The 27,634-nt window shown below is 41.8% G+C and overlaps 1 protein-coding gene across 1 annotated transcript in view; it reads right to left on the bottom strand.

Moving 5' to 3' along the window:
- Positions 1-27,634, bottom strand: part of magi2b (membrane associated guanylate kinase, WW and PDZ domain containing 2b) — a 91,553-nt gene that overhangs the window by 14,366 nt on the left and 49,553 nt on the right. The window contains exons 5-12 of the mRNA XM_085359123.1: positions 27,189-27,417; positions 26,537-26,616; positions 17,054-17,111; positions 16,023-16,144; positions 15,226-15,408; positions 10,821-11,350; positions 9,899-10,067; positions 1,304-1,335 (exon numbers count right to left, since the gene is read on the bottom strand). Coding sequence (XP_085215249.1) covers positions 1,304-1,335; positions 9,899-10,067; positions 10,821-11,350; positions 15,226-15,408; positions 16,023-16,144; positions 17,054-17,111; positions 26,537-26,616; positions 27,189-27,417 — 1,403 coding nt within the window. The remainder of the gene's footprint in view (positions 1-1,303; positions 1,336-9,898; positions 10,068-10,820; positions 11,351-15,225; positions 15,409-16,022; positions 16,145-17,053; positions 17,112-26,536; positions 26,617-27,188; positions 27,418-27,634) is intronic.

Genomic DNA, 27,634 nt, shown 5'->3' with positions numbered 1-27,634 from the left:
AAGTTACAGAGTTATACACACACACACATATATATAAATACAGAGACAATATAAATAAAATATACGAAGGGGATAAATAGAATAAATAGGAATAAAAATAAAAATACAAGTGAATTGCACATTTCAAGTATTGAGTCTATTGCACCGTTGACTATTTACAAAAGTATTGCACAAAAGGTATTGTACATGTAAACAGAGTTTACAACAAGCTGCAAACTACTGGTTACATTTAACAACAGCAAGATCAGATTAGACATTAGTCAAGACTTTTGCACATTAAAAAGATTTATTAGAATGAAAGAAGAGAGAAGCGTGGAAATGTAAACCAAGGCCTTCGTTCACTCTATCCAACATGGTGGAGGCATTGATTTGGCATCGACACACAGTCAGTGTTTATTGATGATGTGGCTGCTGACTGAAATAGCAGAATTAATTTGAAGTTACACAAAGATAAATACAGTACAGATGAATAATGACCCAAAATATACTCACGTTAAAAACCTATTAATATAAAGAAATAAAATGCTATTTAATGGCAGAGACAGTCACAAGATATTAACTGATCAGACTATGGACCAACAAGCAGCTGCAGTACAGACTAGCAATGCATCGTCCTCCTTTGTGAAGGAAATGCAGCATTTAGCCTTTATGAAGTCAGTTTTTCATTTCTGAATTTGCATCTAGGTGTTAAAAAAAAAGAGAAAAATCTTCTATTTATGATTAGTTTGTCCAGTTAACTTTGGAGCCTTTGAAAATGGGGTGACCGTAAAATGGCTATAACTCTTTAAAGCCCTTGAATTAAAGCTGAAAGTCTACACTTCAATCACATCTTGATTGCCTCATTTTAAATTCACTGTAGAGGCAAAAATAGGAAATCTGTGTTCTTCTCTAAACGCTGAAGGATGTGAGTGTGTGTGTGCAGATATGCAGAAAATAATGTTGAGAAGGAACACGTGTTATTATCCAGTAAAGAAAAATAACTATTATGAATTTAAATTAACAATCATATTTCAAACTTAAATGTGGTGACAATCACCACACCCGAATGTGCTGTGTAATGTAAAGGAGAACAGATTGTTCGGCCAGCAACAGGTAGTCTAAAAATCAACCTGAAGAGGGGTTTTTTTTCCCCCCAGCTGGTGCGATGTACCTTCTGAAGTGATCAAAGTAATAAGCAGCTCAGGGGAGGATGTCTCTTTTTACAATAAAGTAAAAGCCAAACACCTCTGAGGTAACACAGTCTCTGCAACCAGTGCTGATCCCTAACACACAGCCAGAAACACATTTAGTTCAATCACCGTACCTGTTTGGAGGCCTTCCATGGAGAGATGTGGCCTGAGGAAGAAAAACAAAGTTAACACAGAACAAACTCAAATAATCTGTTCCATTTTTAAGGAAAAACAGAAGAATCGACGAAACACAACTACACGGGAAAAAACAAAACAACGAAGATCTGAGAACAAGCCTTTCTGCTGATGAGATAAAAATCAGAAATCTTCCCTTAATGAGTGACAAAAATCCGCAGTTTGCTGTTTTCACATTTCTCTGTTTTGACTTTGTTTGTGTAACTCTTCTTAAACAGGTTTGGTTGTTGCGTTTGTTTTCAGCATAATTATATCATTAGCTGCAGGCGAAAGCACAGGCCCCCGCCCCTCCACACGAACCCGCAAACACACACTATTTGCTGTGAAAGTTGTGTATTATCCGCGCGCAGGAAGCACGGAGAGCTCTACATCACAACAACAATCTCATCGCCACAGCTCCCCTGTGACTCCTCTGAGTCAAAGACGTACAGAACATTTATGCTGCTAAGACCCAAATACATACATTTATACATGGAGAAAATGTACAGTAGCTGCCTTGTACAAACATTTAGACTGAATCTTTACACTTGAGGATAGAAATGCATAAACAAAAAATCCTCCATCTGATGTGGGCGCTTGGAAAGTATTCTTTTGAGAATCCAAGCGTGCTTAATATCTGACAGTTTCTAAGATTTTCTGAGAAATGTCAGGGAGCGCCGGGTGGAATATGCTGTATTTATGGAACAAAAATGTGCAGTTGCTGGAGAACCCTGATGCAGCTTGCTTGCAGCAGCTTTCAACCTGTTGGGTAACTGAGAATTACAGGTGTTTTTGCATCTGACAGCACGCAGGAGAATGTGAAGGGATCCTGATTATGTGACTACTTCACTAGGGTTGATTTAAAAAACAACAACAAAAAAACAAAACCTGTTTACACTACTGTAGTGCCCCCTAGACGTGATGAGTCTGATGATGGTTGGCGGAAATGTAGCCAATAAACAAGTCTCCTCAGTGCATTAAACTAAATCCACACACACAAAAGTTTTTTTCCTGCACATCTCACAATTCCCAAGATATGAGCCAAAACATTTTGCAGTGTTCATCACCATATGGTGGCACTGCCATTTTTCAGTAATGGCTCAGTCACATCAGAGCAAAAATAGGACAGCAGCCTCCTTGTGACTGGGGGTGGGGGAAATGGTGTTTGATGGTCACTCCACTGAGTATTTTTTACATTCAGCAACCGGCTGCAAGCAGTCGTGGTGACCATGTCAATCGCAAAGCGATTACACAGGTGGGAAGCAACCTGTCCCCAAATAACTGCTGACTGACTGCAGTCACTCTCAGACAGATTGGTGAAGGTTTGCAAATAATTGGCATCATTTATAAATGCAGACAGATTGCCAACACATCTAAGTCAGTCTACACCAGTGAACGCAACTTGTCTGCAACATGTCTCTCTGCAACAGCTGGTTTCTGGTTATATTTATATAGTCTGGTTGCTTATATATCAAGCATTACCGTCAAAGTGCCAAAGTGCAGTCCTGCAGCAACTACGTCAGTATTTGTGGAAGAGTTGAATTTCTGTTTCAGATCCATGAGGCTCTGGCTTGATGCTGAATGTAAGCAGTTAATGTGAGTTTCTTTTTTTAAGATGAATTTCTTTGCATGTAGACAGCCAGAGATTAGCAGTTGTTCATTGATTTATTGCAGTAAGGGCGATCGTGGCTCAACAAATAGAATAGGATGCAATGACAATATCACTATAATAACAGTCAAATGTAACCATAAATAATTACTGTCTCACTACATCGGTCTGCTTTTTAGATTTGTGAGATGAAGCCCAGAACATGTACCAACAAACAGAACGGCAGAGCTTTCAATTAAAAAAATAAATAAATAAATCAGAGAGCGCGAGAGAGTCGAGGACAACTAAATACGACAAATCACTGCATGTCAGTATGAAGTGAAAATGAAAATTTTAATTCATTTCCTTTCACTTTTCCCCCCACTTTGAATCCCGCCTCCCCCATTTGCCCAGTTAAAAGCATCTTTGCAACCTGGAAATATTTTCCATTTCAAAACCAAATGTCATCCATCCTAGCTGTATCTGAGAGTGTGGAGGAGGGAAATAGAATTAAAACGCTCCCATAAACACTGATGAGCGCCATCCATGGTGCTACACAGTGGCGGCGGCGGAGGGAGGGCTCTTTGGGAGGCTGGGACTAATAACCACGTTCTGCAGGGAATACGGGCCTTAAGGGAAGCCTTTAAGAACTTCTAATAAGTCCTTTTCAGAAAACTTTCCTTAATGACCCACTGAAGGAAATGAGCTACAAGGCAATTGTCCACTCATATTACAGAGAACCATCATCCTTACAGACACATTTAAGCACATTTAAATGCTAATATAATTCACCAGCATGTGTGGCGCACTCGTATGCATGCTGATGAATTACAAATGAATGACTTTTAGGAGGCTTCACATGGTCTCTCTCACAAGTCAGGCGCCACCTCTCTGGGGACATCTCAGGCCCTCCAAGGTTTGGAGGCCTATCTCCCCCTACCACCACTTCCCCTGCCAGTGGCGGACCCCCTCAGACATCGGTGCGTTGGTGGTTCTTTGTGTCCGGGGATGGGCGTCCAGGTACACACCGGCTCACTCCTTGGCGGCCGCTTATCGGGGCCTGGAGCCTGGGGCTCGCTCGGGCCACTTCGGAGGTGGGGTGCCCCCGGCCTCTCGGCCTGGGGCTCGGTCACTCAGGCGCAGCTGGCTGCCGGCGGAGCTCACGGGCGCGTCACTGCAACTCCCCCTGGCTTCTGCTCCGCGGCTGCTGAGTGAGCCCTCATCTGGGACTCTCCTCAGCTCTTTCCGGGACAGTGGCGCAGCTGCCCCTCTGTTGGTCTTCCTTGGTCTCTTGTGTTCTGGGGGCCTCTGGATGTCTGGAGTTTTGATCTCCTCCACACCTGCTTCACGCCCTGGAGGACGGGGCTGTGGCCCCCCCACACCCTCTAGCAGATTATTACATGAAGGAACCTTTTAAAAAACAAAAAACAAGCGCGTCCATGCTCACAGGTGTACACACGGGTGATCACACCCACAAACTACACCCTTTTTGGCTCCTACCTCAAAGCACACTGTGTTCTGTTGATCTTATGTGCTGCACAATAATGTTTAACATTTAGTATTTACTGTCATATTCCCATATATCATTGTGATGTTGTTTATTCTATTACTCTTGTTCTCTTCTGCTTGCTTTCTTTTTTCTTTCTCAGCAGGTGATCCAGGTGATTGATATATGCATTTTTTTTTTCTCTGCCCGTTCTGTTGGTTTTTGTCTTTTGCCCTTCTCCCCCGTCCCTCTTCTCAGCTGTTTCTCTTTCCCTCTTTCTTTCTCCCCTTCTTTCCCCCAGTCAAGTCTGTCCCGTATTCAGTAAGTGAAAATAAAATAAACAATAAAAGGTGAATCAAATGGACCATTACGGCAAGGCTGGGATGGTCAGTTTGGTAAAGTAAATCCATTGGGCATCTTTCTTTGCCTTTAGACAACAATTCTGATGGCAAAAGAGCCAAACGGGACAGGCCAAAAAAAAAAAAAACAAAACAAAACAAAACAAGTCAGTGGTCAAACAGTCTGGCAGGCTAGTATCACAGACTAGCCTGCTGAGTTCTGGATGGCCTTCAGATTAGCCTGATTGGCTTGTGCAGCCCGACACCTTTTTCTTTCCAGCCTCAGTATGCATCCTCATTGGTGCTGCAACATGTCTCTGGTCTGTGGTTGGCTCTGCTTCAAACTGGGATGTCAGGGGACGGAGCTGTGAACATGACCAGAGCTCCGTGCAGCTCTGGCAGTGTGCCCACGCTACAGTCAAGCAGTCAGACAACACACACACACAACACACACAGTCATACATGCAGAGGAAGTCTAGCACTGTGTCTCCGTTACAGAGGGCTCTAATGCACTCAGTCACACATCTAAAATCATGTGGTCAGCCTAAATCTCACTGATGCTCTGCACAAAAATTCTTCATCTGAGAACTCGAACATGTTTAAACATTCCTGACATTTTGCACATCTGAGTCACTGTAAAGGACCTTGTCCCCTCTTTCACCCTGCAGAGAAGAGAGAGGCACGGAGAGAGCCGGAGAGCTTCCTGGTGTGTCAGGCTGATAGCCCCTGTGGGGTTGTTGTCTTGAGTTGTTTGACAGAAACTGGTGAGTTTGTGAGGAGATGGCATCTTTGGGGGAAGGGGTGGGGGGGGGGTGGGGGGGTAATCTGCCACATTCAGCCTAGCATCTAGAAGGATATCTATTCAGAAAGATATACTTTGCAACTGTGTATCTACATGTGACTCTGCATTAGCGTGTGCATAAATGTTGTATCTGAAGCAGTGTTTTTGCAACGGCTGACCTCCAGGTGGCAGATGTTGGCTCTGCACGGTTGGGCCGCCACGGGGAGCATTGCAGCATTTGATCTGAGTGGCTCACATATACATCCACACATGCAGCGGTATACCCTGGTGTATTCTGTGTTCGTGCTGAAAGCACTTTAGTCATTTGTACTCATTTCATACAGACATCATCCTTATAGATCTCCAATTATTGCCAATAATGTATTCAAAGCAATCAGGACCTGCATGAAAATCAGCAAACCACCCAGCAGCACTTACATCAGACAGTCTGATGTATCAGGATCGCTAAGAACTAATGTCTTTGATGGCTTGTCAGGTCTGCAATCATAATTCGTGCCACACTTCAATTAATTAAACCTTAGACGCATAGGAGACTGATTGACTTCATTCCTAATTAAATACAATTCGCGAAAAGGGTGATGCAAACGAGGGCATCGCCATAATTCCTCTTTATTGTTTTGATATCATCTCAGAAACAAAGCATATTAACTCTGAACTCCTGGCAAATTATCTCTGGAGAAACTACAGACATAATGACAAAAACAAGCATTAAAATGTGAACTTCAAAGATGCTGCACGCCTCATTCAAAACACAATGAGCTCATGAGGTTTTGTCTTTAAACGGCTAAACAACAGAAGATGACTTTTGTTGTTCTTCACTTTCATGAGCAACAATGCTCCATATTTAATTGCTGTGTAGTTTAGTGTGTGTGTGTGTGTTTCAGGCAAATGGTATAGGCAGCCGGGGGGAATTATCAAGTCAAATGCTGACCTGTGACCTGAACACCTCCGAGAGAATCAGAGCAAGAGTACGTGTCAACAAATGCAGCTTCCACTGTGCAATTTTATTTCCTTGCAGGTGGCTAAACATACAGGAACTACAAAAAGTGGGAAAATAGCCACACTCCATGCGGTCCTGGCAGAACTGCAAGAATCTATACTTCAAGCTTCAACACCATGAAATTCTCCTCAGCCCCCTTTCTCGCCACCTTTATAACTCCATTTTGATTTATTTTCTCACACCAAGGGTGTGCGATTGTCTTCTCCCTTCACTGAACATGTGCAGGAGCATTATACGTGGAAAACAGCAGCTCATTGCAGGTATTGTGGAACCTCACTAGCCCCGAAATTTGTCAAAATACAAAGAGCCAACAGTCTAATAAGTCAGATTTAAATGCTTGTTTAATAGGATAAAAGCCTGTGCCATTGTGAGAAAGCAATGGAAGTTTTGCAATGGACAGGAAAACAGATCACAGCCAGTAATAAGACTCCATATATTCTCTTCTTGTCCCGCTTTCCTTCACCTAACATAACATCAAACTAGATTTGTATTCAGCAAAACGGTAAAAATGTGGTTTTGCAGCCCGTGCGAGCACAGTCAGTATATTCAGCCAAACAGCATCACACCATCCAGTTCATCCTGTTTGCCAGCTACTCTAAGTGCTGGCACAAAACACTTAGTGTGACATCTGCTGACACTTTTTTCCTGATCTGTAATATTGATGTGTATTCACTGGATGAGTCACCGCATATGAAATACACTAAACAACATATTGTTCATTGCATCCTTAGGGTATATCATTTCTAATAATCTGTCCTGCAGCCATTTGTACCTGCATTGATCAAATTTCCCCACGGTGGATATTAAAGTTTCATTTTCTTAACCGACACAATGTGAAATACATTTGAATTGTTTCACTTTTTATGAAATTCCCCCCTCCCCTGCCAACAGATAATTTGCACCAGACAAAATTATTCTTCCAGCTTCTAAAGTATTTATTATTCCAAAAATAAAATCTCATCTTAAGACCTGAATAAAATCCGAATAAATAGGCCGTGTTACTTGAACGAGTTTAAAAATAGAACAGGTCTCGAAATCATCATAATCAAAATCTCTTTAGCTCTTTCAGTGCTCACTGTCAACTCTACTTGACTTCTCTATTGCAAAGCTGCAGCTGGAGGTGACGATGCAAAGCAAAACGATGTTTGTGCACGTCAAAGCCAGAAACCAGCTTACATTTAGCAGGAAGCTGCTCTTGCACTGGACTCTTCTTTAATTATTCTTCTAAGTTATGAACAATAACAAAATATCACATGTGATTCTGCATTAATTGGAGTGAAATCGTTTTTGTCACCACTGCAAACTTAAACAGATCAAAGAGGGCATTAAAAGAGGAGAAACTTGCTGGACTTTCACTATAACCAATTTGATCATTCTGGCTAAAAACAGTAATCACAGTGGTGCAGTGGTTAGCTCTGCTGCCTCACACAACGATGGTTTTTGGTCAGTCTTGGCTCAGTCTTCCTGTTTTTATTACTACAGTCCAAAGACAAGCATGTGAGTCAAAACTACCCATGGACTTCTGTGTTTGCACCTTATGACGGAGTGGCGACCTAACCCGGTTGTAATCCAGCTCTGGTTCGGGTTCAGATGGAACAGGTGCCAGCCGTTGGCAATCCTAAAATGAATGGGTGGTTAAGAAAATTGATGGATAGGTGGTTCCCAAAGTTTCCAAAAGTAGGATCAGAGGTAGAACATTTCCAGTGGCAAAATTCCCAGTTTAAGGGTGCTTTCACATCTGCAGTGCTTGTTCCGTTTAAACTGAACTCTCATTCATTTTTTCCCTTCGTTTGTTCAGGTGTGAACATAATAAACGGCCACACTGAGGCTCTTTGGAGGAGATGGTGAACTCCAGTGCAGTTTGTTTATGGTGCTAATGTGATCACAACCAACTACCTGGGGTACATTGCAAGTTTGAGCTAAAAAACTTTCTGTAGCCACTTATGCTTTGTATTTTCAATGCGGGAATGTTCAATAGATGTGCAAAGGTCTGTACGGGCAAGCAACCAGCTGGGAAATCAACTGAAATTCTCCATGTTCTCCGATAGTCCAAAATAGAGCTCCTTCTTCCTATATTATTTATATATTTATTTTGTTGCTTCTGCTCCCAGACACATCTGGCCAATGAGCGGACTGAACATTCTCACGTGATTTGTAATGACGCATTTTGGCTCGCTTTAAATTCATCTGGATTTTCTTCTGTGTGAAAAGAGACCAAATCACAGGGAAAATACCACCAGTTTACAAACTCATCAACTGATTCGGTCCAGAGTAAATTCAAGAGACAGACACTTTCTCTAGATTTTAGATTAGAGTTTAAAAAAATCCTTTTGATAAATCTCATAGCAGTTGTGCAAGTCTCAGGCTGCTTGAGGAGCTCCCATGAAGAAGAAGAGGCTCGTCCACGCCCCTCTTTTCCACTCGCCATTCATTTACAGCTTCTAGTTCGGCGAGTATCTGTTAGCTAAATGCAGCAGGGTGGCCTCTTATGCATTTATATGGCACGATTGCATTTCATTAACTTTGTGTCTTCTCTCCCCTGCAATTCATGTTTTATTGTGTTCTCTCCGTGTGCTGCCTCTTTTTCCCTTAAATCCAAGCCGTTGTGGCAGATGGCTGTACCTCCCTGACCCTGGTGCTGGCGTAGGATTCCTTCTGTTAAAAGGGTTATCTTTATAAAATTTGCTATAATATACTCTAATATTATATTAAGTGATTTGTTAGTTCAGTAAGTTTATTTTTATTAAGACTGGGCAGAGAAATCTGCCCGGCATATATTACTCATTACAGCTTTCCTAGTATCCAAAATGGAGGAAAAAGGAAAAATAAAACAACAAGAACAAAAAAAGTGTAAAAGTTATTTACACCTGTACCCATGTACCCAAATAGTTTTGTATATTATCTCTTTTGAAAGACATAACTGAATTTGACATATTCATTATTATGTCAGAGTTGTTCATTATTTCATCCCAACAACAAAAAGGTTTCTTTAATACCTTCTCCCAATATTTACCTGATAGTAGCTTCTCCTACATTACACTGACATTACAACTTCTTTCCTGAATTGAGAATAAAACCTTTGTGCAGTCTAAGAGTGACTTTAATTTTACTCTGAACAATATTCACATTATTTTCTAATAAAAAATTTGAAATTACTATTGTTATTTGACGCTATATGAATCAAACTAAGTTTAACTTTCACTTACTGTTCTGTTCTATTTGGGAAGATTTAAATTAGGTGCCATTTACAAGCTTTTTTTATTTAGATTTGTTTTTGCAGAAAGAGTGTGTTTGTAGTGAGAAACAGTCAAAAGAAACAAGGTAAATGTTGTCTCTCTCACCTGTTCCTCCTCTCTGTATGAGGAGTGTTGCTTCTGCTCCCACAGGACACTCTTTGAGCATCTCCACCACCCGTCCATGTCCAGCTGCAGCCACTGACTGCTGGTTTACCTCCAGGATCAGGTCTCCTTCTACCAGCCCCGATGCTCCCTGTGAGCCCGCGTCTAGCACCTGCACCACATCATCATCCACCGTTACTATACTTGGCTTCATGGTACCTTCCAATCTCAAACATAAAACTGCTTTTGTAAACCACAATCAATAAAAATGGGTTACAGTGGAAAGCTGCAATTGCCCACAGTGGGACCTAAATTCTAAAATCTTCACCGCACATGTTGTATTGTTTAAAGATTTATAGGAACAGCCATCTGAGCTACTTCGATTCAAGAAGACTAAGAAATTCTTAAAACAAAAGGGGAAAAGCACAGATGCTGTCATGTTGGTGGAGACAGATGTATATTGTGGTGCAGATGTTTTATTGTACACATACAACTGGGATGAGGATTAGCATCTGTCACATTCCCAATCAGCGACTCTAATTTATATCTGTTCCTTCTTTCCAGGTATTTAAGTATGCAGGGTGGGAATTTTTTCCCCCCTTTTTGCTCCACACCTTCCGGAGACTCGATTCGTACCACATTAGTAGATAGCAAACCCAACACAGGGTGAGCTCACTTTGTTCTTCTTATCTCGATCTCTTTCTACCACGTTGTGTTGACCAAATTAAATTTTCTCTGACCTGCTGTCGTAACTCTACTTCAAGTTTAATTTGTAAGTCAGCTCGACTATTTTAGCCGACTGTGGAGAGTTTGCACTTGAAAGAACACATTTAATTCCTGAAATGCTGAATGAAAATTACAATTAAAATATTAAACAGGTCTGAAGTCGTTCACTGATTGAGGAGGCGGCGTTGGGACACTTCACCTGTTTAACTCGCTGACCGGTAGGACTGTCGGCGATGGTGAACCCAAATCCTTCTGCTCCTTTCACCATGGTAACTGTTAGCAGCTCTGCCCCTTGTGCTGTTGCCCCGGCAACAGCCCCAGTCCCAGAAGAGGCCATTGACACGTTGTCATTGTGAGGTGTGAGCGCCGATGCCGAGCCGGGCGTGGTGGGCGGCAGGGATGAGCCGTCCAGATGTGTGTCTCCGGGATGGGAAGCTCCAGCCTGGGCCAGAGCCTGACCAGGAAGCTGGGAGCTCAGCGACAGGTACTCCAGGTACGGGTCATAGCTGCCGCGACCATTCACCACCAGCGGGCGGTGCTCCAGCCCAATGGGCGTCAGGGAAGCGCTGGCCGCACCGCTTGGGTCCTCGGGGTCGAAGGGCAGGGGATACCCTCGACAGAGCACGAGGGTCACGCTCTGACCGATCGGTACAGACTGGAAAAGTTTGACCACATCGGCGTGTGTCGTGCCAAGCACGCAAATGTCATTAATGTAGACGATGACATCACCTGAGGGAGGAGACAGGAGCAGCCTCAGTCACATGGCAGAATGTCACAGTAGATGCAGAGAAAACCAAAAGATCTGTTGTCAGCGGCTCATGTATGACATAGTGTGCAGTAAAAATAAAGGTCTCATCTCTCTGTGGCATCAGAACAAGTTCGCCTCTCAAAAGTGCCACACAAGTATCATGGTATCAGTCCACTGCCACAGCAGGCGACCAAAGTGTATGTGCGAGACAGAGAGATGAGACAGGGGTCAGAGTCTTGATGAGTATGATTCGTGCAAATTGACAGAAAATCTCAAAAATTCAAATGTGTAAATACCTACAGTCTCATGCACTGCGCATTATAACCCTCCGACTCCATCTCACAGTCGAAAACCCAAAATGCGTGAGTACCATTGTTTAAAAGATTGTGTGTGTATATGTGTGTGTTCAGTTTCCTTCAGCACACCCATCCTGGCTGGTGGTGTCTCCTCAGTATTAGAACTTTAGATTGCTCTGCCTGGTTGATTGATAACATTTTTTTTTCTGCACACCAATAACAAAGAGGTGAAATAACTTCACAAATACGACACTAGATACTCCGTCATCTCTGCTGTAGTTTGAACGTGCGGAAAGTTATGGATTTCAGCTTTAAATCCACAGCCCCATGACAAATACAGCTGCCTCAAATCCTCTATTTCACACTTCTAGCGGCGCTCTCTGTCACACATGCAGACACGCACACATTCCCATGAGCATATGCGCACACACAAACATACACCATACATGTCGCATGCACAATCGTACACAATCCCTAAGAGCAATGCTGCACAGCTCAAATAGGCCAGCTAATCTCAGCCAGGGAGTGTCTGCGTGCAACTGTGTGCGAGTGTGAATGTGAATGTGTGTGCGCTCTGGCAATGTCACAGAGCGTAGAGGAGCAAGTTGGAGAGAACAGAAATCAGAACAGAGAGAGAGAGAGAGGAGGGGGGGAGGCTGACAGACCAGGAGAGAGGAAAAACCAGAGAGGTAGAAAGAGAACATGGATGAAAACACACTGAGGCTGAAAACAGAGGAGAAGTGTCAGATGACATGGTTAGATAAGGAAGCATAATAAAGGGTAAGCTGCAGAGACAAAGAGAGATGGAGATAAAACAGAAAGAGATAGAATCCAGATAAAAGAGAAACTGATAGGCAGAGGGAGAGACATAAAAGCACAGAGCAGGAGCTGAAAGCAGGAAGGAGGAATCCCAGCTCTGAAATGAGCTCTAAATGAGCAGTTTAGGCACCGGCCGTGCCAGGCATGAGGCCAGCTCGCAGGTTCGGAAGAGAGCACACATGAAGCTTGTCCTCCTCTGATCCTGTGACGGTGGCTTACTGGGATTTTTCTAGTATTGGCTTTTTATCTTAAACCTAAAAACTGGCTTTTGCGTGTGAAGTTTAAAATAACCTATGGAATCTGCGTTTTCATCCTCAACAACATACTGGTAATGAACTGGATTTAGGACTTTATTCAAGGACACCAGGAATGAAAACACACACTGGCTGCTGCGAGGATCCAATCTGTACCTCTCCACACACAGCAATGCAGGTTCTTTCCAGCCACTAAGCGAGCCACGTGAGACAGCATTGCTGCTCGTTTGTGTTTACGAATCAAAGCACAAACACATGTCTGGGGGTGTCTGACACTGGTACACCTGTGTACAAATTATTTTACCGGACTGTTTGTGTTCCTGCTGTTTGGCTATCAAGGCAGATTGAATCTCCTAATGAAGTAGGTGGTGTGTGGGCTGATGTCAGTTATGGCCAATCAAACCTTTTTTCTCTCCATCTTATTAAAAGGAAGATGTTACAGTGCACTGACAGAGGACAGGGTGTACTGGGAGGAAACTGGAGTCCTTGTCTGGGACGTACAGTGCCACAGGCATAAATATAGGGCATCCCAAATATGCCAACAAGGACAAATGATGCCCATGAATTCTTATTTGTGTGGATGTGGAAACAATAGCAATAGATTTTAAATTTCCAGGAATCTTGGGGTACACAGGCAATTTTTTTCACTATATTGATATCATTTATTATACATCACAGGGGACTTATAATAAATGATAACTGGACTTGAATTGGATTTGAGAGAAACTGAAGAAGACTTTAATAAAGAAAAACACAGGAATCACGGGAAGAAAACGACATTGACCTTAATAACGCATGCTCGTATAAAAAACCGAGACAGAGAGCTGTATATTTTGCCACAGAGGACCAACTGTGCCTCCTATTGGTATTTTGTATATGACTGTAAAAGTCCTTTTAGATGTGGGTATGTTACAGGTATGGTTGATGGAAAGAAAATAGCCTGCGCTACTTGGAATCAACTCGCAACTAAACACATTTATATTATTGTGCTCTTACGACCACTCCACCATACATTCATATTCATATAGTGCTTTATTCTATGCACTGTACGCGGATCATGAGGAACAAACCATTACCATTAGTTTTGAAAATGTCCAGAACTGAAGTCATTGTGGAGAAAAATCCACAAATATTTATAATCAGTATTTAGGACCACAACTCCATTTGATGCCAAGACAGTGTAGCTACTTCATGAAGCTACTACTTATCTGGGTTCATGTCATTCCCCTAACCCGAGCCTGGCCCCAGGATAGGTAAACCGGACCCTTTTTTTGTCATCATGGGGGTTTTCAGAATCAATCTTTCTCTGTTCTCTCATCCAGGACCAATTTGCCCTGGGAGACCCTACAGCATAGCTCCTGGGATCACTGGAATGCGCAAACCGCTCCACTGTGATAAGGTTTCGATTCACACGGGAACACTCAAACTAAAGAAGACAAATACTTAATGAGAGTACTACTCGCTGAAGCCGCCACAGCCTGATGCACCACAAATTGAAAATTGGTTAAAAATCCTTTATGACACCTACATAATGGAACGACTGTCCTTTTCTTTAAAACTACAGCAGGATAAGTTTAAGGACTTGTGGCCAAAATGGATTGCATTTATCATCCACTTAGACCAGGCTTAACCTAACTGGAGGGGGCACTTATATTTTTGTTGAGATGGAAACAGTGACACTTAAAACTTGTGTGTGTATCGCAACAGGAATAGAGAACGAGGAGAAAAAGTGCAACCACCTTGTAACATATTGTAAAGTTATACAGAAAAATTGAGAAATTAACACAATGCCATGGTACCATTTTCTTAATCTATAGTTTAATGACTGTAGAATTTAAGCTGCACGCTGACATATATTTTATTCAGTATTGTATCTTCTACATGAAAAAAGAAAATAAATCTATAAATCTGACGAAGCTGAGGCTGCACACATGCACAACCTTAATATCTTTTTATCTTTTAATATTTCTTAAGGAACAATGATCTCTCTACTGAAAACTACTGACTTTGACTTTTGAAGAGAGTTTTGAAAAGACTTGAATACTTAAGAACGTAAAGTAATTCACCCAATCGTCCAAGATCTCTGTGCGCACTGCTATCGGGATCTAAATGGTTGCTCTTTATGCTACGAAATCTCTGGATTTGTTCTGACTTTTGTTGCTAAAAGTTACACAGTAACTCAAAAATGCACTGAATACTAACACTGCTGTTTTCTGTGGATTTTTTAGGAACCAGACATGTTGACAGAACCTGCCAACAGACAGGTAAAAATTCAAACTCCTGCCAGCAAAAAGCTTTCTGTATTTGATCTGCCATGAGAAAAAAATAAAGGTCCATAACACTGAGGTGTCACAGTAATGAGGGAGTGCTTAAACATTTCTACAAACATTACACTATCAGCAGTGACAGCGGTGACAGCTTGCAGTTTGTTTAAACCTCAATTTATTTTGAAACCAGTTGTTAAAATTGCACGCTACATATAATTACCTGTGTCCATTTTTCCATCCTGAGCAGCAGGTCCATCTGGTATTACGCTCTTCACTTGCAGGAACTCGTCGGGCTCGTCGCCTCCTATAATTGTAAAGCCAAATCCCATGTTGCTCTTCTGCAGGGCTGTCGATAGGAAGGTGCCCTTCAGCTGGGTTGGGTCCCTCGTAAACAATGGCTTCTCTGCATTTGGATAAAATTGTGAGGGACAAATTTACACCATATTTTTATTTCTAGAACTGTTGAACATTGTGTTATTGAGTCATTTTTTTTTGCTTTTACGTGATTTATTCAGCACTGGATGCATCTATTGTAATTTTTTTCTTAATGCCAAAACTTGAGGATACAATATCCTGATAATCTCGCTGGAGAAAAGCAGTTTTTACTCAGATGAAGGAGTAATAATGTCCTGTATGTCATCATACGCATGCCTGGATATGACCACTAGGGGCCTTAGGGCTGGCATGTTCTCTGTCCGCTGCACTGCCTGTGATTTCCATTCGACCCTGTACACTGTGACACTGTTAATCTGCCCCATCAAACACTCGTGAAACAGCCCACTCTATGACATAAGCCGTGAAAAGAGGAATAAAATGCAAAGTATTCAATCCAGAATTTCAGCACTGGAGGGAAAATGTGTAATTATTTCAAAAATGCATTAGCGTGAGATGGCCTCAAGACCAAGGCTATGTGCTACAGACATTCTTTCTGCAGTCATGGCATTTTCATATTTGTGCAACTGCGTGAGCCTGTCAGCATGTTTTCATGTAAGTACTGGACACGGTGTGGAATTGTACCTCTGTAAATTGTAGGCAGCGGTAGAGCAGAGAGTCCCTGGCTCTGCATCTGCCTCTGCTGCTCCAGGCGTCTCTTGGCTTCCAGGACCGGGTTCTCAAACTGAGTCCTTCTATTGATGTGACTGTAAATACAGTGCATTGTCACAAATTATGAACAAGGACAGATTAAAGCCTCTCTGAAAGCCAACAGAAATACCACAGTGCAATGCTTTATTAGAAATGTGTTCACAGCAATCATGCTTTTATTTTATATTTTTGTGAACCTTGTATTCAGAGGTATTCAAGTGCCAAAAGTGAGTGCTCATTCATAAAAAAAAAAATAGCAGCTTTCCACGTTTTAAATCACCAACATTTAAAAATCTGCTGAGTTATATAACTCCTTTTTGAAGGAAAGGGTTGTTAGTCTTGCTGAGAGCCCAGCTCTTAGTCAAATTTTCAGCTGCTGTTGCTAGTAAATATTAGCACTCTCCTCAAGTAAAAACAGCAGAAGGATGGAGATAAATTGCCAGAAAATATCTGTGGAACATGTTTCTGCTGGATGTAAAACTAATGTCTGGCAGGTGTTTGCAACCACGATCACTGTAACAGCTTAACAACACAAAGCTAGTTTATCTAGTCTGTAATTCTAACTACATCTACAGTTTGTTAAAATTTAATAATGCATTAAATTTCATGACTATGGTTATGACTTGGGTGTAAAATATAATTCCTTTAGTAATTCTTAGGTGCAATTAAATTATATAAATAAGCACATTTTGTAAATTAATGACAAAACAGAAACAGCAGCCTCTTAAAACTGTATCTGAATAAAAAGAGCAACAAAAAAAAGTGTGTTTGTCATATAACCTGCAGGACAGCCCTCATAAGCAAGCGCTTTACTTTAAAGCTTTAATGAAATAGCTGTAATATATGAAAAAGAAATGGGAATTGAGTCATTTATAATTCATAACGAGGCGTTGTAGCGCATGGAAATGCATTTCCTGTTTTACTCCAGAGTGGCTGGTTTATCCAAAGACAACGGGGAAACTTACTCTACGTAGTAGCTGCCGTAGATGGGGTCATCTATCTTCTCCCAGCCGTAGGGCAGCTCTGAGGGGAAGAAAAACCAGATAAGGGAAATGAAGTCAGTCAATGCTGAGAGCTGAGGGAAGGAAGGTAGACTCTAAATTGAACCACTGAGGGGAGACGGCATGAATCTCCGAGCTCACAGCTAGACGCTCCCAAGCGCTCCTTTAATAGACAGACAGCACTTCGATCTGCAGTGGTGGCTTCTTCATGGAGACGCGAATCACAACAAAGACGTCAGCCCAAAACAGGGTGGGAGGAAAAGAACATTTAAATCATCTGACACCTCGGCCTGCCTTCTTTCTCTTTTCTTTCTCCGCCTGTTATCGTGAGCACAAATCCTTCAAGGCCAAATATCAACAACATACTACTTCATGTTTGTCTCCTTCACCCACCCACTTGTTTTCGCCTTGGACAGCTTCCGTGGCTGTTGTGTTAATTGTCTCCTCCTCTCCCTCCTCTGGTTCTGTTCCCTTCTCACTTCATCCATCCCTTCGCTGATTTATCTCTCCTCTCTCTATTATAAAGGAACTGGGTCAAGGCGCTGCACAAACTCCTGTACTCAATGCCGGTTTTCTTCTAATTTACTTCTAACTTTCCACTGTGGTGCACAATCATGCCAAACACACCTTGTACAACATGTTGTTGTGAGCTCCCTCTGCCGGTTTTTGCAAAATTCAAGATGTTTTGGTTTTCTGGTTTAGCACTCAGCTTGCAGGAAGCTATAAGAAACACAAGGGTGGGTTTAAATTGCACTATAAGATTGAGCTAACATAGAAAAACACACACACCTACTCAGCAACAGTCCATCTGTTTCCCTCCCACTCAGACATATACCGGATATATAGCATGTCTCATTAGCATTAGTGCTCTTGAAGTGTTCATCCTATTTCTCGTATTATTTATCTTCGGGTCTTAAATAGTCTCATTCGTGTAATTTATAGCTGAAACCTGTGAAAAACTAAGTACACCCCATGATTCAGTAGCTTATACAACCAGCTTTGGCAGCAATAACTCTAAGTAATCGTTTTCTGGACGACTTCATCAGTCTCTCACATCATTGTGGAGGAATTTTGGCTCACTCTTCTTTACAACATCAGTTCATTGAGGTTTGCAGGCATTCGCTTAAGGTCCCACCACAGCAATTCACTCAGGTTGAGTCTGGACTTTTGACTGAACCATTGCAACACCTTGATTCTTTCCTTTTTCAGTCACTGTTGTAGACTTGCTGCTGTGCTTGTGAGCAGTGTTCTGTTGCACAACCGATTTTGAGCCAAGCTTAAGCTTTTTTCCAGATGGTCCCACATTTGACTCTATAATACTTTGACATGCGATGAGAATGGTGGACTTAATGACTCAAAGTGCAGCTGCCGTGTAACAAGCCCAAGTCATCAGCACCGTGCTGACGACTGTTTGTGTTTTGGCTACATTTTAAATACTTGTTCACTCTTTTTCTAATTCTGCTGTCATGAAGTTTAACATCTAACATGCTAACTGAGGCCTGCAGAGTCTGAGATTTAGCTCTCGGGTATTTTGAGTTTCCCTGATCACTACACGGTCTGACCTTGGGATAAATTTATTGGGACGTCCACACCTGAATGCGCCAAACCAGCAAACTGCCAAAACTTACTGATGATCAGTTAACCAAGTGCATTTGATTAGCAGCGCTTGGTTGGTGCTTACCTGCTTAATTTCTAGCAGCAAGGTTGTACTTAGTTTTTCAGAGGACTGCATGGAGTCTAGTGAAAAAATGCATTTTTCACACGACTGTAGACGGTCACTTTCCACCACTAATAAAGCAAAGGTGATGAACAAAGAACGAAACTACTGTCACACAGATTACAGATGAGGCTAGAAGAGAAGCACCGAGGGAGGCGAATAAAAACATGGGCCTAGTGTGTGTAACGCTGTTGCATTTGTAATGGAAAGGTGTGTGGCTGTGGTGTGTGTGTGTGGTCAGAGGGCCCGGTGGCGCCAGTGTCCGGCAGCCTCGCCTCTGTCAGTGCGCCCCAGGGCGGCTGTGGCTACAATGTAGCTTGCCATCACCAGTGTCTGAATGTGTGTGTGAATGGGTGGATGACTGGATATGTAAAGCGCTTTGGGGTCCTTAGGGACTAGTAAAGCGCTGTATAAATACAGGCCATTTACCATTTAACGCTGTTGCATTTGTAATGGAAAGGTGTGTGGTTGTGGTGTGTGTGTGGGTTAGCGGTTTTGCTTTATACCTCACTTGTTTGCACAACAGTTTCAAGACTTGGTTTTTAAATTTAGGACTGACCAAAATGTATTTCTAGCACTGACTATTAAAATCTGTAAAGCACAAAAAGTTTAAAACAAGTTCCTGGGCTGATAATAATTTTATTTGTTTGGTGATCAGGTTCTTTGGTCAACTTTAAAAGTCCCCCTGTAAAAATATAATTGTTATAATTGTATTTACATAAAATATCTTAGTTCAAAACATCAAAATTTTCTCATGATTTTACAGATTATTTATCCTGTAAAGAATTTTGTAATGTAGTAAAACTTCTGTGAAGCACAAGAGTTTCCACACTCAATAGTTTTTATAACAAAAACCAATCAGTCGATGTGTGTACATGCTGCTTTATAGATTAATTAATAATGTGAGGTCATTTATTGATTCTGCCTCTAAGCAGAAGAACGTTTCATTAAATTTGGAGGAAATTTGTGGAAATTGTTGTGAAAACACTGAACACAACATATTTAGATTTCTCAAAGCAACATAAGAGCACATAACTCAGGTATTAAAAGAGACATTTTTTTAACAGTAGAAATCCGAAACACAGCCTGACCCACTTAAAGAGTCACACACCCACCCACACCCACCATCAGTCCTATTATTTTTACAATTATTTGGTCCGTGTGATACTGATACAGCGACATCATCCTCCCGCGTTGTAATAAAATTATGAACAGATCTGTGATGTAAATATAAATAATCCGTGTGTGAATGTGTCAGTCTGTGTGTGTGTGTCCTGCTGCTGAGCATGCTGACTGTGCAGCCCAAGGTGTTTGCTCAAGCCGCCCGTGCCACACCGCCATTACCGTAAATGACCCTTCTCGTCCTCGAGGTGAAAAAGCCTGATGGATTCATACTTCAAACCACCTTAAATTCCTTACCACCCTGTCCACAAGCCACCTTAAATGTCAGCCTAAGTCATCCACTAGTCGCTTTCCCTCCCCCTGAACTGAAAGGGAGACAGTTTCCATGGAAACCACCAGTGGAAGTCTTTCTTTTTTTTCCCCCCTCGCCCGAGCTGAGGGCTCTGTCTTGAGAGAGCGAGGGGTGTGTGTGTGTGTTTATGTGTGTTTTTAAGCATTCAATCGAGTCAGTATTTGCGGTGTGCGCGCGTGTATGTGGGGGAAGTGCGTGTGTGTATTAAAAATGGCTGAAATGTGTCATCATCTCTGACATTAAATCAAATTCCTCGTGTGTCTGAATATAGCGTGAGCATTGAGGGGGCTCACTTGTGTTTGCTCATTAGTGTGTATGTGTATTGCTGTCTCTCTTGACATAAAGTCTAATTGTGATTCCTCTGCATTAGATGACTCATCTTCCCTCTCACAAAACGTCTCTCTGACCAACAGGAAGCCACGAGCAGATACAATGAACTCATCTGACTCATCTGACAACAAAGAAGCCAACAATGACTTCAAGAATAAACTCAAAGAAATACAAATTCCACAAGATTTCCATGTAGGGCTGCAAAAAAGGATTTTCAACATCATTCTAACTAGAAATTATATTTGTAATGACCGATAAATCATTCGATTTGCAGCATCAGCAAAATAGTAAAACCTGGCATATTAAAACTAATTATCTGACCAACAGCAGAAACTAAAAAACTGGAAAAATCTCCCAGATGAAGACTCCCTCTTAAAAAACTAAGTAGAACTGTGAGAATTTTTCCTCAGGTGCATTTTTTAAACCATTTTGCAGTCTAGCTCTAGACAGCATAGACAGAAAATACAAAAGAGCTGTCAAGACAGAAACATATAAAACAGTGATTGCAGAAAAATGAGAGTGAAAAGATGAGAAAACTCGAGACAGAGAAATGGTCGTGGTCCAGACATGACTCAGTGTAATAACAGTGATGAAACTCTGAGGTAACATTTTTAGCGTCGCTCTCTGAGAGTGTGCTCCAGCGCTCTTTGTATGCAAGCCTGAACCCATTTCCATCTATCGCAGCTAGCTGCAAACACGGTTTTGACACTGTGACGTTGGCCTTAGTGAGAAATCCCGCCTCTGAATGACAATAAACAGTATGTTTTTGTCGACAGCGCTGGGATTACTTGGAAACTGACGCAGGGATTAAGTGCGTATGTAAGGCAGAATTCAAAACAACTCTTGGAGGGACTTGAAGCTTGTCCTGTTTTTTCCTGCTCTGAGCGAGAGAAGGGATATGTGCTTGAGTTATGGAACAAAAGACTAATTGACAAAAAGAACCAGATCTGAGGTGACAAGCCTTTGAACTCTGGGATTGAGTCTCAGCAAATACATACATTACAATGCACACAATGGTTGTAAATTTGTGCAAACACATAAAGCACAAACAGCCATCTTCTCAAACTCAGCCAAAAAATGCAGCATGGGAGCAAAAGAACGCAGAGAGGCTAAGTGAAGGGAAAGGGAATAGCGAATGAGGATATGAAATGCTCAAGGAAAGTGGAGCAAAAAGACCAGACGTGGAAGCAACGGAAAGGGAATAACAAGAGGGAAGAAGGAAGAAAAAAAAGCACTGATGAAAGTGTGTCTGAATATTTTTCTGTTTCCTGCCTGAGGCTATGAGACTCTGGGAAATCCTTCAGGCAGAGGGGCAGTTAAAAACAGCACCACCTCTTCTTGATGTTCCCATCCCACATTTATTGTTTTATTCACGCCCCTTGCATAATTTGATATCCTTGCTTTCATGCATATTTTATCATCTGAAAATTACATGTCCATTAAAGTGGGCAAAAATGGAAAAATGCTTTTAAATTATCACATTTTACAGCGGGAGCACCAAGGTATTGCACAAACATCAAAAATTTGGCAGAACATTATATCACCAAGAGCTACAGGAGACCATTACAAAAAAAAAAGAACAGTGCGAGTAATGTAAGGATGGGGATGCTGGATTAAACTACTACATATCCTTCTGTCATCCCATGTGCTTGCTTAGCTGTTTATACCAAAAAAGAAAATTTCCTGGCATCTAAACCTGTTTTCTGGAAGACATTAATTCATAGGTGCTGTGAGAGGACGTGATGTGTCATCCAGGGCCTTCATAAACGCTCTGCTAACAGTCTTTGATCCAAATTCCTCTGCCAGTAGTGATTACTTAAGCATTAAATTCCTTTAACAACTGCTTCCTCCGAAGACGGAAACAGGCACAGCAAAAGATTAAAAAAGAAAAAAGATAACTCAACTTCACACAGTGAAGGCAAAAAGAAAGAAACTGAAAAGTAAAATAAAGTGTCAAAAACTGCAGTTTCTTAAATGGCCACTAGAGGGTGACTCTACTAGCGCGTCAATCCTCTCGAAAAATAGTAGTGTGCAAAAGTCTTGAGCCAAAATGGGTGTCTTCAATTAAGTTCTGCTGGTTTCTTGAAGGGCAGTCTTTGGATGTTGGCTGCTTTTTGTTCCATTTTGCATCCAGAAAAACCCACTCTGTCAGTGTGGGGTTTATCCATGTATGTTTGGGATCATTGTCATGCTATAAACGATGCTATAGCCAATCAAATGGCTTCCAGATAGTGTTGCATTGCCTCCACCATGTTTTACACTCACTGTTGTACCTGAAAGTCCAGGTGCAGGTCAGATCTGTGTCAGGTCTTCACACAATATTTTTTCCTATTTTTTAAGAACATGACTTTCAGATACTGTTCTTCTGCTCTTTTTTAATATCCCTGGCACTTCTTTTGTCCTCCACTTGTCCAGTTTCCTAATTTTCTAAAGACACACTGCACACCATCCTGAGATATACCAGGTTTTCAGCTAACAGGTTTTTTTTTGTGGGGGGGGGGGGGGGGGGGGAGAGAGATAAAAAACCCCAAACAGTTTTATGCCTGTCAAACAAACTGTGTTATGTTTGGCATTTTTAAGCTGTCTGTTAATTTAAGTGCCTTTTTTTACGCTTGAATGACTCAAAGGTCAGTGCTAAGTGGCTTAACAATCAAAAAACATTTCTCTGAAAATGGTAAGGTGCAAGGACTGGACTGAAAATGAGTGAAAAAGCAACCAATGTCCAAAGAACTACTTGCAAGACCTGCAAGTCTGGAGAACTATTGTTCATGACTTTAAAAAAACTAAAAGAAAGTCTTCTTCCTTTAGGGGCAGGCTCAAGAGTTTTGCACAGAAATGTATGTAAATGTTTTTAAAAAAGACAAAAAAAGATGGCGACACCGAAATGTTAGACTTGAAGGTTCATTAGAGTTTCTCCCAAACCACTGGGAGGCGCCACTTTGCCTACGTCCACTTTTACATACAGAGCATGAAACTAATTTTCAGTGAGAGATTACATGGAGCTCCATAAGCTATTGTAGCAGCTGCTAAACACAACAGGACCTGATGCCTTTCTAAAAGATAAAGTCGTAATCGGATCTGACAGAAACTTTACAGACATCCTCCACAGCAAAGCTAAAGTACTGTCAGCCATGTTCGTGAAAAGAGTCTGAACCAACAACTTATTGTGTGTGTGTGAGAGAGAGTAAGAGCCAGTTTGTGCAGAGCTGAGCGCCGTTATTAGAATTCCTGTCACAGTCTGGGCCTTTACTGGGAAGAGGAAGAGCGATAGCGAGGCAGAGAGTGAGGGAAAGACAGGAGAAACTGAAGAGAGAGACTGAAAGGGGAGAGAGGGGGAGATGTGAGGTGAGGGAGAGGACTGAAGGGATGAAGAACAGAGGAGAGGTAGAAGGTATCGATTTAGAGCTTGCTCTGGCGGATCACATCACAAACTAATTCAGTGGCCGGCTGTGACAGCAGCAGGGACGTTAGATCACCTTATCGTCATACATCTCATCACGCTGTATCACCACTGCGCTTCAATGTGTAGCAGAATAACGGATGCAAATCTTTCCTAAAAATTTCTGTGTTGTCAGAGTCGATTTTTGCTTTGCTTCATTAAAACTGCTTCTAAACAAACCCCAAAGATAATGATGCTGACACGTATAAAGAAAAGGCAGCAAATCAATAAATTACCTAATCTGACCAGCTAATAAACTGTACCTTATTCTTCTCTCGTCCACACATCCACACACACCATTCTCGTACTCTAAACACGAGGGCCACAAAATCGTAAACAGGTTAGAGAGGACTAATAACACACCGTTTTTGAGACCTTTGTTTCTTCCTTCCTGGACAGACGTTGCTGCTTTGATCTCGAAACATTTATTCAAGACAGAGAGTGACAGGTCAGGTCAATGCTCCCCGACAGTGAACATATCACGAGAGTCAAACACACCAAAAGGTTTCGGAGCTGCTACACTGGACCAGCCAAAACGTATTCATCCTCAGTGGCAAATAATCCCAAAGAAATACACTTTTTGCTCCTGTTTGAGTAATGTTTGCTAAAAACTGCACTGCCCAGCTTTTTTAAGATAACAAATTGGCCCTTTCGCCAACAATAAATCTCCATAGGTAATTTGTTTGTAAAAGATTTATGTCTTTACTAGAGCAGCTGAACTCTCCAGACTTTAAAACACAATAAACTGTGTTTTATACTGGAGTGATACATTCTGAAGCACACAGTTATGGTTACAGGCCAGTCATTTTTATTCGAGGTCTTAATTTAATTTAATTTTTTTTTAATTATTGAGTTGTTTTGTTCAGTTAATGATGACAGAAAATAATAACTGAAGCATTTCATTCCCTTTGGCACCTTTGGCTCATTCTCAGGCCGTCTGAATACAACCTGCCCTGCTCCATGTGTGAAGTTCATTTTTCCCATCTGTCCCCGCTTTAGTCCTCACACAATGTAAAGGCATCGTGGACCTGGATCTTCAATGTGGTCTCATGATTTACTCTTTTGGAATGTGTGGATTGTGATTCTGGTTCTCTATTTGTTTCTGGTCTTTAGCTTATTGTGTTCTTTCTTATGATCCCAGTTCTCTTCTGTGTCCAGTTTCTCATAGTCTTGCCCTCTGTTTGTAGTCTGTGTTCTAGTTTATCTTTAATGGTCCCGTCCTGTTTTCCCAGTAATATCCTCGTGTCTGCGTGGTTTATGTGTCTTAGTCCTGGTCTCAGTGTTACTTCCCGTTTTATTTTGAAAGTCACACGTCTCGTGTCCGTGTGCCACTCCATCATTATTTTGTTAACTCGGTCTATTGACAGCAATAAAGTTGTGTTTAAATTCAGCTCCTAATCCTGCCTGCCACATGACAAAAGGCCTGTTTTTCCTTGAAGTGCATTTGCTCTTCAGCTTCAAGATTCAATCAAATCCTTGTGAGAGGAATTTTTTTTTCATGCAAATATAATAAATCAGCCCCTACAGGTTGCTGGAAAATCTTAAATCTGAAACCCGTCAGCAGCTTAATACTCAGTTCTGACTTGAAAACCACAAACTTTTGACTTTGTTGTACAAATTAGTGGATCTAACTCTATTCAACTAGGGTGGCCTAAATACCTTTGGCTAAGCACTGTGTACCAGTGCAGTCCTAACTATAATTATAACGTTTACATCCTTGTGAGGCAAGCGGTGCGTTCCTTTCACACAGTGATCACACAGATGTGCTGCTAGCCACAGACGCAGACACACATATACACCTATCACTATATACCACACAGAACATGTAACACATCCTGGTCTGATCATTTCTACCTTAGTAGCCAAACTTTTTTTTTCTCACTTTTACAAATAATATATTTCTCCTATTACCGTTTATAAAGAGTTTTCTCATATTCACATTCTTTACCTTATCACGCTGAAAAAGTCTGAAGAGATCTCCGTTTTCTAAATTAGAATTTGAACTAGCTTTAAACATTTTCCCCTCGCTGAGTGCACATACAGTTTTGCTCTAAAGTTCATTATTTTCTCAACATTTGCCCGATAGGCAATAAAAGGACATTTAATGAAAGAACTACCTTCCTCTCTGCACATCTTGCAAGACAGTCATATGCTTAATGATCCATTCTCAGCAACAAATCTAAACCGGGAGAGTTTATTAGCCCAGTTTAGTCTGTCTGGGTTTCAACCTTCCTGTACGAGTACACCCCCACAAAACCTGTGGAGAAAGCTGGGAGCAGTGCACACTAACAAACATCTCAATTTGAGTGTTTTTGTGTTCTTTTTACTCAAGAGGAGCAAACAGGCTGCAACTGTGAGTCTGGAGCAGACAACAGTGGTACACAAACAGCAGAGACAACACACTTCCACAAACACCAAGCGATGAACTTCAGATAAACTAAAGCTTAAGAGAGAAAAAAATAACTAAATCAGGTTGTTCGCACTCACCGTCTTCCCTGCATTCTTCTGGCGGCTTTGCTTTCTTTGCGAGCCGAGGATCGAGCCATGATGTCGTTTTGGTGTTGTGACTGGAGAAGAAGAAAGAGGCAGATGTAGACGATGGCAATGGAAGGAGGAACGGTGCAAACCGAGGTCAGCGAGACACAGACAGAGGAGATAAGAGAAAGAGCGGAGTGCAGAGTAACAGTAATGACCTGTGTTTGTACGTGTGCAGGGATGCTGCGAAACAAGGAGATTTCTAAGGTAAACTAAACGGTCATGAATCCGGTAATTAGCCCTCAGCCACTAATTAGGAAGGGTGTGATGAGAGGGCAAAACTTTTGTGTGTGGTGTGTGTGTGTGTGTGTGTGTGTGTGTGTGTGTGTGTGTGTGTGTGTGTGTGTGTATCCTGTCTGATTAGGAGCACTGGAGTTTCAGAGGTCAGAGCTATAAAGTTTTCACACAGCCATACATAAACCATGATTTTAAAGTAAGTGCACTTTGCAAAGTGCTTGACATTGAATGTGCTTTAAGCTTTTATTTATTTATTTATTTTATAAGTAAAGCCCTGTAACAGTTACAGTTACATTGTATGCTTAGAATGGTATAGTTGTCACACAAAAAAGAAAATATCCTCATTTAATAAGAAGATATCGCTTACTCTATGAAGTAAACTTCCCCCTTCTCAGTGTAGGCCATCTCCCAGTTATCAGGCAGGGGACCCAGCTCTTCCTCATCTGCATCTAGAACTTTGGTTGGGGACTTGCAGGGAGATTTTGGGGCCTCCTCTCCTTCGGTTGGAGGCTCAGCAGATGCTGGGGCCTGGATTGACGCTTCAACAGCAACCTCCCCAGAGGCATCTGTGCTCTTGTCCTCATGTTCACTGGACTCTGTGGACCACAGACACACACACAGAGTTATTCTCACACACCGTGTACACACATGCAGACCTGAATGCACATTACACATGCCAAGCATGAGTCAGAGCCAAGCCACTGCAGAGCTATGAAGCCCCAGGAGAGGAGGGGGAGGGCGGTGGTGGTGATGGAGTCTGAGGACAATGAGAACGAGGAAAAAAACAACAACATAGAAATGTCAGAAATTGAA

Source organism: Diplotaxodon limnothrissa, linkage group LG7, assembly GCF_057381915.1.
Source record: "Diplotaxodon limnothrissa isolate DT_005_m linkage group LG7, D_limnothrissa_male_GT1.1, whole genome shotgun sequence".
NCBI classification, from domain to species: Eukaryota; Metazoa; Chordata; class Actinopteri; order Cichliformes; family Cichlidae; genus Diplotaxodon; species Diplotaxodon limnothrissa.
This window is presented reverse-complemented; position numbering and strand designations above follow the sequence as displayed.